The sequence below is a fragment of the Alosa pseudoharengus genome, unplaced genomic scaffold, assembly GCF_046254945.1.
Source record: "Alosa pseudoharengus isolate Yale_2024_CS ecotype anadromous, Long Island Sound unplaced genomic scaffold, YU_APseudo_1.1 YU_APseudo_1.1_scf_1, whole genome shotgun sequence".
NCBI classification, from domain to species: domain Eukaryota; kingdom Metazoa; phylum Chordata; class Actinopteri; order Clupeiformes; family Clupeidae; genus Alosa; species Alosa pseudoharengus.
The window spans coordinates 52,648,686-52,666,955 of record NW_027468564.1 but is presented as its reverse complement, the minus strand read 5'-3'; the positions used below and the strand labels follow the sequence as shown (position 1 = coordinate 52,666,955).

At 45.8% G+C, this 18,270-nt stretch overlaps 1 protein-coding gene across 1 annotated transcript in view; it reads left to right on the top strand.

Moving 5' to 3' along the window:
* prkcaa (protein kinase C, alpha, a) overlaps positions 1–18,270 on the top strand; it is a 155,881-nt gene that overhangs the window by 77,816 nt on the left and 59,795 nt on the right. Inside the window, exons 4-5 of the mRNA XM_076292610.1 lie at positions 5,757–5,868; positions 6,664–6,792. Coding sequence (XP_076148725.1) covers positions 5,757–5,868; positions 6,664–6,792 — 241 coding nt within the window. The remainder of the gene's footprint in view (positions 1–5,756; positions 5,869–6,663; positions 6,793–18,270) is intronic.

Below are 18,270 nucleotides of genomic sequence, written 5' to 3'. Positions count from 1 at the left end.
TGAGAGGGGACCCGAGCGCAGACTAACCCCGAGACGAGGGTGCGCGGCGTGCGCCAGGTTATTTTCGTCACCATATAAGAGATATTATGCAGTTCAGCTGCGCGGTAATCTATTTATCCAGCTGTGGTGGAAGTGATGGAAGTAAAACTGGGACGGTGGCAAATATCAAATATCAGATCATCTCTTTCTTGCTCATTCTCCCACTCAATCTTTCTTACTTTCTCTGTGTGTGTGTGACGTGTGTGTGTGCGTGTGTGTGTGTGTGTGTGCGTGTGTGTGTGTGCGCTTTTTGTGTGGTGTCAGTTTGTGTTCAGAGCATAGACTCATATATACCACTGGTCCAGAGCCACTGTTCTACCACTGAACTTTAGTCATGGGATGATTAAAGGCTGGTACCTTTCATTCTTGTTTAGTCTAGAACCCAAACTTAAGGCGTTTCCTTTGATCTGATTCCCACTATCATCAGAGACGGCAGGTTTCTGAACGCACTGTCTCTCTCTGGCTGTTTTGATTAGGCAGACAGACAGGACATGAAAGGATGGAACTGACATGCCATTGTGGTATCCGTGTCTCACACTCTGTGTGTGTGTGTGTGTGTGTGTGTGTGTGTGTGTGTGTGTGTGTGTGTGTGTGTCTCTGTCTCTATGTGTCTGAGTATGTGCATGTTTATGTTTCTGAGAGAGGTGCTCTGTGTGTGTGTGTCAAATGCCAGCGGCTGGTGGGTGTAAAGTCGAGGAACTCTCAAAGGCCGTTGAAATGGCACCATGCTAACGAGGGCGCCATGCTAACATCTTCCCCTCACTGTGACTCATTGTGTCCTGTAAGCCAAATCTCACACAACACAAAGCGCTGTCTTCTCACACAGTGTGTCCGTCGGCTCCTCAGTCACAGGGTCAACACACTGCGCTCTCACACGCTGCACTCTTCCTGTATAACACTTCTTATTTCCTCCCTGATGTCCTACTGCTCTTCTGTGATGCTAATAAAACGGTACTCTTAAAAGTGCCCTCTTTAGCCTGTGTTTGTATAGATGAATCAAAGGCATTGACCTGGTCAGTGACGATCCTTTGACTGAGTCCATCCTTGGGTGATGGAACACCTATTGTCACCAATCAGCCTCTAGCCTGGGAGAGCTACACAAACCTGTTTGCAATAGATTCTTCATTAGAACATCCTCCATGTAGCCTGGGAGAGCTACACAAACCTGTTTGCAATTGAGACATGAGAAGTGGTCTGGTGTTAACCAGGTTATCCTCCATGATCATTGTGAAATTGGAATGAAATTAGACAATCACCTGACATTCACCACATAGCTAGCGTACAGCATTAACAATACTGTAAATAATCTGCTCAAAATTGAGTTATCTGGTTTTGTATTGGGCAGTTAAAATGTTTTTTAGATTTGTGAACAGAGAATGATTAATGATTTTAAATGATATTATTGAATCCATTTGAACAGTTGCAAAGTTATGACAATAGGTAAAATGTTTTTGTTGGATGTATGACTGAACAAATGATGTATACCCTATTACTGTAATGACCAAATAAACATTGCATTACAATACATTAAAAAGGACAAATACTTGTACATCTGAATACTTAAGTAAGTAATTTTAAAAGCAAGTACTACTTCTGTTTTGTGCTTTGATGAGATGGAACACCCATTGTCACCAGGCAGCCTCTGTGCTTTAGCACTGCAAGTGTCATGGCCTGATGTTTCCTTCTCGCTCCATTCCAGCGCTGCTCCAGTCAGCTATTGTGTCACTTCCTCTGTGCACAGCGCTGCTCCAGTCAGCTATTGTGTCACTTACTCTGTGCACAGCGCTGCTCCAGTCAGCTATTGTGTCACTTACTCTGTGCACAGCGCTGCTCCAGTCAGCTATTGTGTCATCTACTCTGTGCACAGAGTCCATTACAAGTGTCCATGAAACATTGATGCCTTTGATAAATAATTGAGCAGCCTATTAAATACGCGCCAAGGCCGTGCCCTGAGGAAACAGAGAGCAAGAGCTGTGAGTGCAAGGGGAAGCAGCGCTCTATAATAAGCACACACACACACACGCACACAGGCACACACGCACGCACACACGCAAGTACACACACACACACACACACACACACACACACAGAGAGTCTCCATTTATGCAAGTGTAGGTGTTTTATGGTAACCTTAGCCTTAATGATTAATAGTCAGTTGTTGGTCTGAGATTGTGTGTGGATTGTCTGTGACTAACCCATGACTGAGTGGGCAGTTGTGGGCGCTGGTGACAGACTGTTGTCTCTCAGTAGTGTGATGGAGACAGAGAGTGTGACATTTATCTAAAAATTGAGTAACATCTCATAAAAGGGAGAAAGAAGTTCTTCATCAAGGGCGAAAACATTTCCTTACTGCCCACAGGGTTTGGAGAAAGGCAAATAAATCATTAAGTGAGATGGTGGAGTAGGAAGCATTGCAGTCCCATAGTTAATGCTGAGTGGTTAAAGGTTAATCAACCAAGGTGGACCAAGTTTAATTGTTTTTTAATAAAAAATAAAAAAGTATGAATGTAATAGTATATATTTTATAAAAGATAAGTGTATAGTATATCTTTCGGCTTTATTCTAGATATAGTACTAGAATAGTACTAGTATATATAGTATATCTTTCGGCTTTTTATTACGATAGGACAGTGAGGTGGCAGACAGGAGGCGTGTGGGAGGGAGAGATGTGGTCGGATCGGGAAATGACCCGGGTCAGACTCGAACTTACTTGGGTCCCCGTGGGCACTTGGACCCGTATATGGCATGAGCACTGTAGTCAGTTGCGCCACAGCGCCCCCAAACCAAGGGTCACTATGAACCTGAAGTCTATGTACATTAGAATGCAGTGGTTCTTAGATGGAGCTGGGCCAGTCCAAGCCTGTTTACTATGTGAATTTGGGTCAGGTTAAATCAAGCTTACAGCCTAATAGTCCTGCTGTTTCGTGTGCTTCATTCTATGCAAGCTAATGCAGCTTGAAAGGTATAGTTGTACATCATGCTTAACGGCGTTAGTCAGGAATCGTAACTTTTCAGTTCTTTCTAAGAATAGCCTAGGCCCACGATGCTAATGGACAGCGAAAGCCTCCTCGACAGACTCCCACCGGACGTTGGACTATCCCGACGGTGGTCGATGTTTCCTCTCGTTGCGGTATCTCCGCACTCCTCCCCGTGGGCTCTGGCTGACCCCACTCTCCTTCCCTCAGCCGTCCTCTCCTGGTCCCTGGCCTCCTCCCTCCTCCTGTCATGGAAAGCCTCGTGTCTCATGTCTGTGGGGCACCAGCTGTCTGCTTGAATCCTGGCTGACCACTTCTCTCCTCAGTCCCCACTGAGCCTTAGCCTAGAAATCTAGACGCGCCCCTGCGGCAGCGAATTACATTTGCTGCCAGGGCTAGTCTAGCAACTCTCCGTTGACTTGTGAGCTCTAGAAATCGAAACTAAATCTGGCATTGAAATCGTGTATAGAGTCCTTTGTTGGGCTTAACATAATGATTGATGGCAGAGTTGCAACGGTTTGGCTTGAATTCCCTGCTACTTGAAAACAAATATCCTATTGCGTCCTATTGCGTGCAGAGGGAATTTGAAAGACAACTGATTATCCCGACCCTCGGACTGAGCACTGCGAACGGTGAGTGCCCAGACCCTACATTATAATGTGGGTCTGGCTCGCCAGGCTAACTGAGCGTATGAGCAGCCTGCTGTTGTTGACATGGTTCTCCACTAACGCAACGTGACCTGTGCACTGGAACGCTAGCATGGCTTCTCCCTTGATGTAGTGGAAGTGTCACATAAATGTAAGGAAACCATATGAATTCATCAGGGACCAGATGAGACCTGACATTATGAAACACTTCAGAGTTATTTCTTGCTGTTTGAGCCAAGTAATTCAGCTAATGTCAGTGAGACAGCTCTGTTTTCCAAAACTAAGCTAAAACAGATTTTGAAAGCATCTCACTGCCATGAGGTACTCTTTGATGAATGAGCAGTAAGTGAACTTTCATCCATTTTACCCCTTACTGGTATTTCCTTATGCTAAATCAAAACTGTGGAGTCTCGATTTTAGCTCACAACGTTATCTAAGCTTAGCTAAGTACAGCTACATGGGGATACTTTCTCGAAACTTGATGGAGGTGCCACTGCGCGTAATGTGTTCCTGCACGAGTGTGTGCACGAGATAAGAGGCCACCTGTGTGTGTCACTGTGGGTGACCACAGCATCAGCGTAGATGACAGGCCTTCACTGAGAACCCATTGGGGAAAACGACTACGCTCACCAGAGCCTTCAGTTTGGCACGCCAACTTCTTTCTCAGCAGGATCTCCCAATGACCTATAAAGAGAGTAACGCTTTTATAATGAACTTAAAAGAGGACTTACGGAATGACTAATCCATCTCGCTGACTAATTAGGCAGCCTCTTGAACCCGTGAAGACAGCGAGTGGCTCTTAAAACATGCACAGGTCAAGACATCCGCCTGCGGAGTGGCAATCTAAATACAATCAGTGTCTTTTAATTTAATTTATATAGTATATTTAGTATTTAGTTTTGTTAGTTTTTCTTATCTTCTACTGTCTCTAGGCTATTGTACAGTGGAGTTTGGTTATATGTTTATACTTATACTTATATTTACCATTTTTGCTGTAAGTGCATGTTGTGTGTGATGTCTGTATGCTACTGAGACCTTTGAATTTCCCCTTGGGGATCAATAAAGTATCTATCTATCTATCTCTATCTGAATGAATGAATACTGAGCAGGTGTGTTTGTCTAGACAGCCGCACTTGCCAAATCGTGTTTAGACTTATGATTGTCCATTTTTGCTTGACCCACGAAAATGTATATCAATATCAACTGTTTGTTCCGTTAATGCACCTTTCAGAAATCTCTTTAGAAAGTTTGAATTAATGGAAACATTGAATGTTACATACACGCATAGATATTTTACCACCATTTTCATTCAATACCATACCCATTATGTTGAATGATTGGTGGGTTGTTGGTTGTCTGGTTTGTTTTCAGCGTTTTGATGTATAGTCATTCTTCTCAGGTCAAGTTGGCCTTGCCAAGTGACTCACTTTGTCTGCCACACTGATGTGGGAAACATCTGCAAAACTCGGTCCCAGATGTTTTTCTTTGCCGTTTTCCATCTCACATTTGTAATTGTGCTGGGCTTTCAAAAAGCTGGCCGGTCATCGTTTATTGGATTCTGTAGTCTTCCCTGTGCATGAGTCTTTATGAGCTAATAAAAAGCATTTTGTGAGATCTGCCCCCTATTCACCTCAAGTTGATTTTGTCAGCGGGCCAAACAAATATATTTATATATTTTGTTCCAAAGTACATGCTAAAAGCTCTCTAAACGGCTGTTTACTTTAAGTGGACACTCTAATAGTCCACTGTTTTTTTTTATTGTAAACAGAGTGCTTCAGAAAGGTCTTGTGTAACTTATATCAACATGGTATTATCAAGATATTGACTGATCTCAGACTTCTGACTTTGGGTTGGTGCTGCAAACAGACTTTAGCATATGTCAGTTGTTCATGATGAAAACAGTTGTTCTTTCCCTAAATTAATGGATGGGTTAAATGTAAACTTAAGTAACATGTTAGTAACTTATTTGGTCTCTTTCTCTGTTTTTCTCCCCCACTCTCTCTCTCTCTCTCTCTCTCTCTCTCTCTCTCTCTCTCTCTCTCTCTCTCTCTCTCTCTCTCTCTCTCTCTCTCTCTCTCTGTGTCTCTCCGTGCAGGACCCGAGGAGCAAGCACAAGTTCAAAATCCATACCTATGGAAGCCCCACGTTCTGTGACCACTGCGGGTCACTTCTCTACGGACTCCTCCACCAAGGGATGAAGTGTGACAGTAAGTCCATTAGTGGGTCAAGTCATGGATTTGACAAGAGCTCATCTCATAACGTCAGAGATCCATGACCACAAGTTTACAGAAAAAAAAGGGATAAAAGCAATGGTAAAGCAACGGATGGAGAGAGAGAAAGAAAGAGATGGATAAAGAGATGAATTGATAGGTAGAGGGGGAGAGAGAGAGATTAGGGCAGCTCCAATCCAGCCCTAATTTCTTCAGAATAAGATATTACGCAGATATCTTCTGTACGAGCTGCCACATTAATAACCTCCAGAAGAACGCTGACAACCAGATGAAACAAGCAGGCCAGATGAAAAGGCGGCACGTGATAATCAGTCAGTGTTCCCTCCCCTGTCTTCCACGATCCCAGATCGCCCTCCGTCAGCGACATCAATTAACTCATGCATTCATCATCCCCCTATCAGGGATCGGCTGCTCGGGCCTAATTATAACTCTGGGCTAATGAAGAATTGAGGCGACAGATGTCATGCGTGTCAGAGGGGGCTGGTTGGGGCTGGTGGGGCTGGGAGATTGCTCTGTGAGTGGCACGAGAGCTCATTCACATAAACACACACTCTCACTCCTGAGTCACAGCAAAAGGGCCTTTTGTCATTACTGAAGGCTCCTAATAACCGATTAGATCTGTATTCCACTTTCTCTCAGTATGTTCTGCTGTATGTACATTAATAATGCACATTTGTGTGAATACTCTACTTCATATTAATATTAATATTGTGTGTGTGTGTGTGTGTGTGTGTGTGTGTGTGTGTGTGTGTGTGTGTGTGTGTATCTCAGCCTGTGACATGAACGTCCATAAGGTGTGTGTGATGAACGTGCCCAGCCTGTGCGGGATGGACCACACAGAGCGGCGTGGACGCATCTTCCTGAAGGTGGAGGTCACCGGAGAGAAGCTGCAGGTCACAGGTAGGTCACGACCCCCAGCTACCACACACACACAGACACACACACACACACACACACACACACACACACACACACACACACACTAGGGGTGTAACGGTACACAGAAGTCACGGTTCGGTTCATACCTCGGTTCGGACATCACGGTTCGGTACGAGTTCGGTACAATGGAGGGAAAAGCAAAACAAAAATGCAGAAAGCATTTTTTTATTGTGCATGTCTCAGGCTGTACCACCTAGTGTCATACAGTCTCTTCCCTGAGCTATCTGCAACAGCCTGAAGTGTGTAAGATGTAGGCTAAACAGTACAATAAGTACCCAGACTCCATCTGTAACTTGTAAACAAAATAAGACAATCAGCCATAAAACTGAAAATAGGCCTACAGCATCTCTTATTTCTGAAAGTGCAAATTACATAGAAAAATTATTTTTAAAAATCCACTTAAGCAAGACCTTCAACATCTGTGTTTAGTTGTATATGGAAGGGTCTACAATTTGCCTCAATATTTTTCATTGTGTGTAAAGTAATAATCTAGCCTACTAACTGTGAAAATATCACACTATTTTGCCTTTTTTTAAAAAACGAAATTGCTCCTTTCATTTCATAAACAGACTACAACTAGAAGTCACGTGACTTTGCCCTTTGACGTTAACTCACCGTACTAGCATGGTTTGTTTATTAGCCTGGTTAGCGTTGTCACTTTATTTTACTGTCTATGCACTTAACACTACCAGCTCCTCATGTGAGAAGTTACAAGTTACCCCAACATAAAGGTAATTACCACGCGATTTACATAGCTTTCTGTCATTACGAAATCATTTAATTTAAGCCATTGGTTTTGGCCCTATTTGTATGTGTATCCAACGGCTGCTGAAGCGCAGGGGAAGTTTCTTTCCCCTCGTTTCAGTGATTGGTAGCCTACATCATCTGGGTGATGGCTTCGAATATGTGTAGCATTTATTCCACTCACATACCCAATAACTGCTGAACAACGCTGACACACAGTTTCATCTTATCCACCACTCTTTCGCCTGTACTAACGTTACTGTAACTGAAGTTCTCAAACTTGCGATCTTAAATAGACCAGCGGATCCTCTAACTCTTGTGGGTCTAACCTTAGTGCTGCTAATGACTGACGGACTCGACTGACGACCTGACAAAAAAAAACATAGGTGCCAATCAGAGCTTCAGAGCTAAGGCGAGGCTACAGATTAGCGTTAGGTGTCGCTAAAGAACTCCCGTAACTCTCGCTACTTAACAGTAATTGCGCATGACATTAATTAATCCGCACACGAGTTTTATGTATTTTTATACCGTGTATTCTCCGTGTAAATTCATGCACCGAACCGTGACGCCCGTACCGTTTCGGTTCAATACGAATACATGAACCGTTACACCCCTAACACACACACACACACACACAGACACACAGACACACACACACACACCACACACGCACCCTACGGGACCCGCTCTGTCCCTCGGGACTCCCCTTAACTCTTCTGCTTTGCTAGACACTCGATTCTGTTCCTGGTATAGTGACAGTGAATCTTTGTGGTCAGTGCCAGGAAGATCACAGGAGGAAGTGAGAATTTAAAGACTTGTGTGTCCAGCTGCCGCAGCCGTTCACCAGGGATCCTCTGCAGTGTGAAAAGGGTACTGAATCCTCTTTATCTGGGCCACACATGCACTGACAGAGCATTCCCTACCTAATAAGGAGTAGGCGTTGCACATAAACATCTGCTTTTGGATGGTTGAGTAAGGCAGGGAGATGTGCAAATTATCTTGATAATTTTGTTATAAATAAGCTGCAATCTATTCAGTTGAAAAGTCCTGATTTTTTTTTAAATTCATTCTCATTATCATGCGTATGAATGAAAATAATGTTGACTGGTTGACCTATTTATTCATCTCTGATTAGACGAGAGAGTCACGGAATGAGTGCAAAAGAGCCCCAAGCGCGTCTCTGACTTAAATTGGCTCTTGAGTGATGTGTTTGCGTTGTCTGGCAACAGGAGATGCCAATACTTTAGCTGGAATTCATTTTTGGGGTGCAGGATGTGCAAACAAAAACATTTACATAAACGATAGAAAACACAATTTAATTAGTTGGTAGTAGAAGAACTGTATAAAAGCAATATGACACTTGTGGCCGTAGCATATCGTTTAATTACGCAACAACCCAGTTCTGTTATGATGCTCATGGCCATCATTTGAATCAGCGCATTTTAATATCTCACAAGAGATTAAATGAATTTTGGCGTCCATTCTGAAGTCAGTGTCCTGAGGATATTTCCCCTCTGAAAATTCAGGTGATTGTATTGGCAGCCTTTGTATGCTTTCCCAGAAAGGGCCATTTTAATTAGCAGTGCACAGATGTGGAAGCCATTGACAATTAATAGATTCTGGATGTGCCCTTCTGAAAAAATGCATGGGGTTGGTGGTCAACAGCATGTATGCACCCCCTGGATCTCATCCCCATGGAAGGCTGAATTTGGCAGCCGTGCCGTTGATAGACACCTTTGGTATGCAGGGCACCGGTCGAGATCGATCTGGCGTTCGCCGCCTTCCCCAGCCGGGAACGCTCGGTGGCCGTGCCGCACTAATGAGCTACCGGAGCAGTGGACAGAATGCAGATACCCTGACAAGAGTTGTGATGCTTTCATCGAGCATTCTGTCTGAGTCAACTGCCAATATGTCACCTGTTTGGAGATGCACAGTGGGTCATTGTGTTGGGGGTGGAGGGGGGGTACAGCTGTTAATTAATGCCAACAGAGCCAGCTTTCACTCTAGCATTCTCTCCAGCTCTGACTTGTAATAGTACATACTGTACAGCATCACCTGTTGTAGATTGTCCTGTAGTGCCAGATCTGAGGTGCGTTCAAATTCGCAAACATAGGCGAACGTTTGCAAAAGTTTGCAAACAGGTTTCTCTGTTTGCCTTGAGTTTTTGGCGAACGTTTGCAAACACTCGCAAACAGTCTGAGGAGGTAGTTTACATTTTACTTTCCATTTTCTAAACTGTAGTGAGAATGGCTGATGACAATTTTTGTAGTCTATAGTCAAGAGGATCATATAGAATCTAAATCTATGAGAGCCTTCCGTGACATGGTAAGATGGCAAATGCAATGAATGAGTAAATTTTTAATAAGGATGCCTCTGGATTGACTGCCTCCTCATCAAAACCCTGCCCCCCCCCTACACACCTACACACACACACACACACACACCCCCACCACCTCATTGCCCCCCCCCCCCACCACCACAGTCTCCATCTCCATATGGATTATTCCATCAGGGCTGTTCGTTGATTCCCGCCGACTCCCGGGGCCCTCCCTTAGGCCCAACCGATCGATCGGCCGCACGATCCCATCCACACTCCTCCCCCGTTTCCAATGAGTCCTGGCAGCCCAGGGAGCCCGGCGCTCTCTCCCTCTGCATCCACATCTGTATGGGGGGGGGGGGGCACCTCAGGCGTTTCCTCTGATGACGACAGCAGTGTTGAGGGCGGTGTTGGGATTACGTTTCGTCACAAGCAGCAGGGTGTAGTCAGAAAGTGTGTGTGTCAGTGCCCCAAAAAGCATCCTTACGAAGTGTGAACGTTACAAAGGCTCCATTTTCTCCCCTGACTTCCCTATAGATGCGCAATGGCAAAAGAATGATCAGATATTCTGACAAATTCATAGATGACAAAGCAGGTATGTCAGAAGTAGGGGGGATGTGGAGTAGAAGGACGCTTCATGTCAAAGTAGATGGTCATATCGTAGCATTATTTTTTTAAGTGAGAAATTCATGAGTCCTTCCTACCACTGTTTGGTTGTGTTGTGAGCAATACTCCAGCGTCCTGTGCTGGCTTCCTAGTAGCATTGGGGCCATACAGAATTCTTTTCCTGGTTCTTTCGCCATGGGTAATGATGACGGAAATTGAGCGTCATAAAAACAGCCCAGACTTATGAAACCTCGCTCTCATGTTCCCCAACCACATTACCACAGGGTTGTTTTCTGAGATTTGAGTCAAAGTTTCCTCAGGTGGGGAATCCTCGGTAGATAATTGAGAAAGACCTCGCTTTTTAGTGAGAGTTTTTTCCCCTACCTCTCCCCACTGTGTGCATATTATATTTCCTCCCACAACGTGATAAAGAGAAGCAGAAGCAGAGGAGCCTTTTGCCTCAGAATAGTTAGTACATAGTTGTGCATCCATAAAGTGCACATATGAATAGATAGATAGATTCTCTTGTTTGGAATCAATTGTGTTTTGTATTGTACATCACCATGAGCAAAATAGTTGTTTTTAAACACATGTGGTAATGCACACGTGTGTTTGATTATGGCTGCATGTGTGCTGCGCTGCGCTGTGCTGTGCTGTGCTGTGCATTCCTCATCTAGAGAGTGTGCTGGTGCATGCGTGTCTTTGTCTGAATAAAAGCACAGGCTTCTATGGTTCGGCTTACGTGGAGAAAGCAGACCTTGTGACAGAAAGAGAGAAAGCGAGCAAAACTGAGCCTGTCCTCATTTTGGTTTCCGCACGCCTGGACCGTAGCTCTGCGGTGCCGACCTCCACTCCCCTCCCCCTCCTCCCTCAGTCTCCATACCCCACTGCCTCCTGGTGACGCTGCTTCTTAGCCAGAGACAGGAGGCCATGACCCCCCCCCCTCCCTGCCCATAGCAGCAGCTTATAACAGCCACGCTTGATGTACACAATCAGCAGATCTGTCAAAGCACCATTCAACACCGTCATCGCTAACAGCTAGGCTACACCAGGGCGCACACAAAGCATTCTGTTGGCTTAGCGTGTGCTGCTAACAGTTAGCTTCCATGACTGTCAGTGGAACTGGCTACACCAGATGTGAGAGCATTGCGCACATTTGAAAAAAAATAAAAAATAAATTAGACCGGTCGTCTAAAACTATTTTTGTGCTCTGTGAACGGAACGTTTTAGTTGCACGCCTGATGGAGCTGGGCTGTAAGGGACTCAAAAGGGGCTGTGTCTTGAGGGCAGATCGGGGGTCATGTGTGGGTCGATCGTGGGCTGCAGCTGGAGGGTGATTGGGCTGGTCCAGGGCCAGTTGTGGTACAGTGGGAGATGCCAGGAGGAAACTGGAGGAGATGCGCTGTGTGTGTGTGTGTGTGTGTGTGTGTGTGTGTGTGTGTGTGTGTGTGTGTGTGTGTGTGTGTGTGTGTGTGTGTGTGTGTGTGTGTGTGTGTGTGTGTGTGTGTGTGTGTGTGTGTGTGTGTGTGTGTGTGTGGAAGGGGAACATCTGATCCTGATGAGGCCTGACTTCATGAGTGATGCAATAGGGCAGAATAAATCTGCATGTGTGTTTGGGTGCGTGTTTGTGTATCTTTGCATGCATGTTTGTGTGCATCTTTGTTTGTGTGTATGTTTGTGTGCATGTTTGTGTGTATGTTTGTGTGTTTTGCGAATGTTTGTCCACATGCGTGCACATCTGTGTGTATGTTTGTGTGCATGTTTGTATGTGTTTGTGTGCGTGTGTTTTGTGCATGTTTGTCGACATGCGTGCACATCTGTGCAAACTCATGCACACGGCTCGTTTAGGTGCCCTATACTGCCGGTCAGCGGTTGCAAAAGGGCTCATTATCCCAGGAAACGTGACGGTGGCATCTCCCGTTGGAGGACTGCGCCAGGCAGGCTCACTCTCGCCACGCCACACACACACACACACACACACACACACACACGCAGGTCGCTCACATGCCACTATTTATGGGCACAGCATGACATCATCATCAGTTACATCACCCAGTGCCCAGTCGTGTTGCTGTGCGCCCAGGGGCCATGTGGACCCTGTGACCCTGGACATATAGACCATGAGGCAGCGTCCCAGTGAGTCAGTGGTTCGCCGTGTTCTTTTGAAGCATATGATGGCACACACGAATCGTTGAGATGGCTAAGCCTCGTGCTAAAACCATGAGTTTGACATGCACACAGTGGCGGTGCACATATCACAGTGGTCAGACAATGCCATGTTGGCTGCAACAGCAAAAACACTGGGAAACCTAGTGGTATTTATTTTTTTTTTTTTAACCTTAACGTTGGCACAACGTTGGGTACCCTGACGCAGATGTCAGATGATGAAAAGAGCCTCTTGAACAGTCGCTGACATCTCAAGAGCCACTCCACTCTGGCTTGTAAGTCACAGTGTCTGAGGAGCTCCCGGGACCCGGGAACCAAACTTGTTCCGCTGCTCGCGCTGAGAGCGGTATTTGTCAACAGTGTAACGGGGAATGTAATCTAGAACTGTTGTGCCAGACCGATGAAGCAAATGTTGACCTTTTCACCACTTCACAAAACAACTGCTGCCACATTCTTAATGTTGGTGCTGGAGCTCATTGATGTCCTTGCACAAACAGTCTCATTTAAAACAATGTGCAGCATTTGGATCTACCAAGTCCCTGGGAAATAGCCTGCTGTTGTGCACCGAAAGGCCTCTCCACTCCCCAATGCTTGGAGGGTCTGGAGTGGGAGGGATGCCCTCAGGGAGGCCTGTGCGCCACGTTTGATGTATTTGTTGTGGCCTGGGACCCCCTCCCACACACATGTACAGGAAGCACCCTATCAGCCCAACAACAACTGCCTGTTTGTCACTGAGACAGGGAGAGAGCCGGAGGGAAAGGATAGTAAAACAGAGAGACCTGTTTTGTGTTAAACCTCATCTTGCCTCTGACTGAGAGAGAGAGAGAGAAGGAGAGAGAGAGGGAGAGAGGGAGAGAGAGATTGTCAGAGAGAAGCAGTAACATGTAAAACAGTACAATATAAACCAACATTAGTAAACTATTACTATAACCACAAAGCCTACTATAGCCTACCATAAAGTAGGCTAATAAATCTGTTCCTATCTCGGGTGATTTTGTAGTTCTTCAGAGCCCTATTTACCATTCCATTACGGACACTGAATCACGTTTACCACTGCCATCTCCAGCTATATTGGACAAATGGTCAAAATAAACAGATGCACCGTGACTATCAATGTCAATAGATCAATCAATCGTCATCTTCAAAACTCAGATATTCTGTATTTCTGCTTCACTTTATGCAAAAAACTATGGACAGAATTGCTTCCGCTTCAATACAAACAAATGCACTTATTCTCCGCCTTTTTCATGCGTGTTTCACTACTTCCTCTACACTTTGGCCGACATGTTTGGGCTTGAATCGAAGCTCTGGGTCTCTGCCATCTTGTGGTAGAGAGTACAAATGAGATTTGACACCGTACTTGGATCTATCGGCTGTTTTAATCAGTGTTGCTGTTTGTCGCAATTTTGCGACTTTGGCGCTTAGAGGGTAAATTCACCAGACCAGGCTTGTCTTGTCTTTCCGCTCAGCATCTGTTAGTGGTTGGTGCTAACGTGCAACTTTGACTCTGAGCAGCTAACGTCCTGCAGATGGTTCTGTTGCAGCGGGTGCAAAGGTCAGACCACAGACTTGAGAACAAAGAGGACCTCAGAGGAGCCTCTTTCTTACATAAGCATCCTGAGCCATTATGAGCCTTCTAGGAAAGATGTCAAGGCAGTAGCCGCATTTCTCCAATGCTTTGGATCTTTGAAGTGAAAGTGCATTTCACTGACGAGTAGGAATCCAACTGCAAGGTTTTTTTCTTTTTCTTTTTTCAAAGGTACAACAGTCTCATAATTGGGCCAGTCAAGGACAGGGCCCAGGAGTGAGAGAAGCGTATTGTTGTTGTTGTATTGTTATTGTTGTCAAGGGCATTGATGCACCATAATGTGTAATACCCTACTGAGCACACGGGAGAAAGAGCATGATCTGAGAGCACGTAGGACCGAGAGTGAACAAAGAAGGCAGATGAAGTAACTGAAGTGATCCATGAATTCATTTGGAAGAAGGCAGCTGAAGTAGTGGGTGAAAGGGTGGAGCCTCTCCTGTCCTTCTGTCTAGTTGTGCATGCACGCCAGTAGCACCACAGGCACCAGGGGTTCACTCTTGTGATGTGGGGTAAAACAAAAACAACATTCCCTGCCCTACATTTCACTTCGGATGAAACATGATGCCATGTAAATGATGTCATGTACCTATAGCTCACTACCATGTAGGAAACAGAAGGAAACAGTTTTCCGAGCGGGGCGGTGGAGCTGATGGAGGTGTATGTGTGTGTGTGTGTGGGGGCGGGGTGTTGAAGGAACAGTGACGGGACTGAGCCAGTGTCTGGTGTGAGGGCTGGTCAGGACTTTGACGGCGCCGACGCTGCAGTGGCATGACTGCCTGAGAGTGTCCACCACAAGCAAGCCTTGTTCCCCTTCCACAAACAAACACCACCCTTGTCCCGTGTGTGTGTGTGTGTGTGTGTGTGTGTGTGTGTGTGTGTTAAAGAGGGACTCAACCATGCCGTTCTTTGAGGTCAGCCCTCACCACATTCCCACCCCTGCTGCTGCCCCTCACATGTGGATGGCCTTGTGCTGCCTGTACTGAACTCGGGTGTGTCCCAGACCCCAACAACTGGCATCAGGATCAGGAAGGGGCCGTTTTTCACATACCACCATGGACAAACAAGACCATATTTTGTCTGTTGTCTATTGTCTTTTCTTAATGTCAGTGAACAAAACGGTTCGTTGTCACAGTCACTCCATTATTTCATTTTGTTGAAGAATTAGAAAAACTGTACACATGAATTCATCTCTCTTTTGCCATCTGAAGGAAACATTTTGGGCTAATCTTGGAATTGAATTGGGGGAAAAAAACAGGGAAATAAAACGGCTATAGAGATTTTTTTGGGCCAGACAGTCAGTGTTAATTGCACCCTGCTCGTCTGCAGGGAACGTTTTCGACAGAGAGTAGTGTAATTAGCGCCAAAGTGTGCCTCTTCCCTGCACACCCTCTAGCCAACCAATCGCCTCCTCAGCCATTTAGCTCCTCTGCCCTCTCCCCATCTTCCAAAACTGTCTTTATGTCTGAATATTTCCCTTATCTGGCTACTCTCTTCTGTTCACTTTCAAGAGATTTTCATTCACTTCGTCCCAAATTTTCAATTTAAAGAGCCCTTGTGTAACTTGTCAAGAGCTTACACGGCTGAATGACCACAGCGTGTACAAAACTGGAGCCGTGTCCAATTCAGAGCCTAAACACACGGCCACTGCTGCCTTAAGGGAACATTGATTGGCACACTGGCATTTGAGGTAAAGAGCTTGTTTTTCATCTGCACGTTAAGTAAGGGATAATGGACGACACGGTGGTCTGTTCACAGAAGTTAATGCACGGTCGAGGTTGTAAAACGGCCCCGACGCGAAGCGGAGGGCCGTTTAAACCTCGTAGTGCATTAACTTCTGTGAACAGACCACCGTGGAGTCCATTATCCCGCTTATTCTACTGTTGCCACTTGTGTTGTGTTCATTTCCTGTCTTGTTTGTAGAACTAATTTCTTCCGACACATATCAACTCATTTCTCAACTCACAGGACAAACTGCCGTTACTAGTTCTAAATGGATGGTTGCTACGGCCAAAGGCCAGTCGTTAGTTCTATCTCTCCCGTTGTCAAGCGGGCGTATCCCAAGATTCTGATGAACTTTAGCTTTGAAACATCGCTATTTTACTTAGCCTGCTGTCATCCATCTAGCTATAAGCCACCTCCGTCATATGCTACAATGTTGCCATGTTCTAAACGTCTGCATTTTACAGCTCGGATGCAACGTGACAGTTCATTTAAACTTCACAACGAGTTTGGCGATTTAATATACAAGTGTGATACGGCCAAAAAATGGATCTACTTCATAGGTGTGCAGATAACATACGGTTAATGGTCGTTCTAAATTACGTAGGACAATGGGAAATTCAACCAAGCAGTGGAATAAAAACGACTTGGTGTTCTCATGAAGGTGGCATTTTATTAGCTCTTCCACAGAAAACCACAAGTGTGTGTGCGTGTGCGTGTGCGTGTGTGTGTGAGAGCAAGACCTTTATTTGCATTCAACATTCACAGCTATTAAAGTTCATTGCCTTTGCCGGTTATGACTTTGATGTCCTACCAGAGTGCTGCATCTACAGGTTTCAGACGCCCATAACACACACATACACACACATACACACACACACACACACACACACACACACACACACACACACACACACACAAAAGCATGACTTCACGACCAATGCAAAGATCAGTCCCCACACACACATCCAGTGCACTGTGTGCAGATCAAGCACATTGAGGTTTTTGAAATTGCTGTGGTGTGTGGGAGAGGCTGTCAGGTCTCTGGGCCCCATCGTGAGCTCCCCTGGTGAGACAGAGCCTTCGCCTTCGCATGGGTCTGATTCATCGGCCGCATTACTGGCACTCAGGGTAAAAAAAAAAAAGAGATTTTTTAATGAAATGGAAAGGAAAATGAATGCTGATTGCATTCCTGCACCGAGGCAGTTGACAGCGGGCTGCTGAAGCACGCAGATATGCAAACGTGTGTGTGTGTGTGTGTGTGTGTGTGTGCCTGTGTGTGCGTGTGTGTGTGTGTGTGTGTGTTTGTTTCTGTCTGTGTGGGCGTGTGTGTGTGTGTGTGTTTGTTTCTGTCTGTGTGGGCGTGTGTGTCTGTGTGAGTTTCTGTGTGTGTGTGTCTGTGTGCATGACCATGCCTGTCCTTTGGGTGGTGAAGGAGAGCTTGTCCACCTCAAAAACACTTAGTGTACTGTATGCCCGAAATGTCTTGTGGTCACCCCACCCACCGTATTTGTGCCGCTACTCCACTCTAATGGAGGTGATGTCCAGGAGCCGTCTGAGGTCCGAGTGTGTTACAAGGACTAAAAGGGGTCGCTCTGAGACAGGCCAAATGGGCCATCCTGCTGTAGGATTTATAAACATCCAGCTAGACAACCAGTCCCCTCTATAAGGCGGGTGCCGCTCAACTATACCAACATCTCAGGGCCTCGCTAAACTGTCAATCAGCAGCTCATACCACAGCACGGAGAGGGAGAGGGAGAGGGAGAGGGAGAGGGAGAGGGAGAGGGAGAGGGAGAGAGAGAGAGAGAGAGAGAGAGAGAGAGAGAGAGAGAGAGAGAGAGAGAGAGAGAGAGAGAGAGAGAAGAGAGAGAGAGAGAGAGAGAGAGAGAGAGAGAGAGAGAGAGAGAGAGAGAGAGAGAGAGAGAGAGAGAGAGAGAGAGAGAGAGAGAGAACAGTGGCACATCAGTGACTGCTGCTCCCTGCCAAGCTTGCTCTGGTGCAGGTGTGTGGTGTGTCATTAACACAGAGAGAGTGAGAGAGAGATTGGGCGTGATGCAGAGAGGCTTGAGAGAGCCCCAGGGTTCAGCTCTGTCAGGCAGCTTAACAGATGTTTGCCTGTCCAACGTGGACAAACACGCCAAAACCTGAGCCTACAGGAAATGGGCTTCTGTGACCCTTCAGGGTGCAAACTGTGTTTCCCCAGATATTCACAAGGTGGACAAACACGCCAAACCTGAGCCTACAGTACAGGGAATGGGCCACCTATCACCTGGCACAATGTGAAGAGCATAATCTCTCT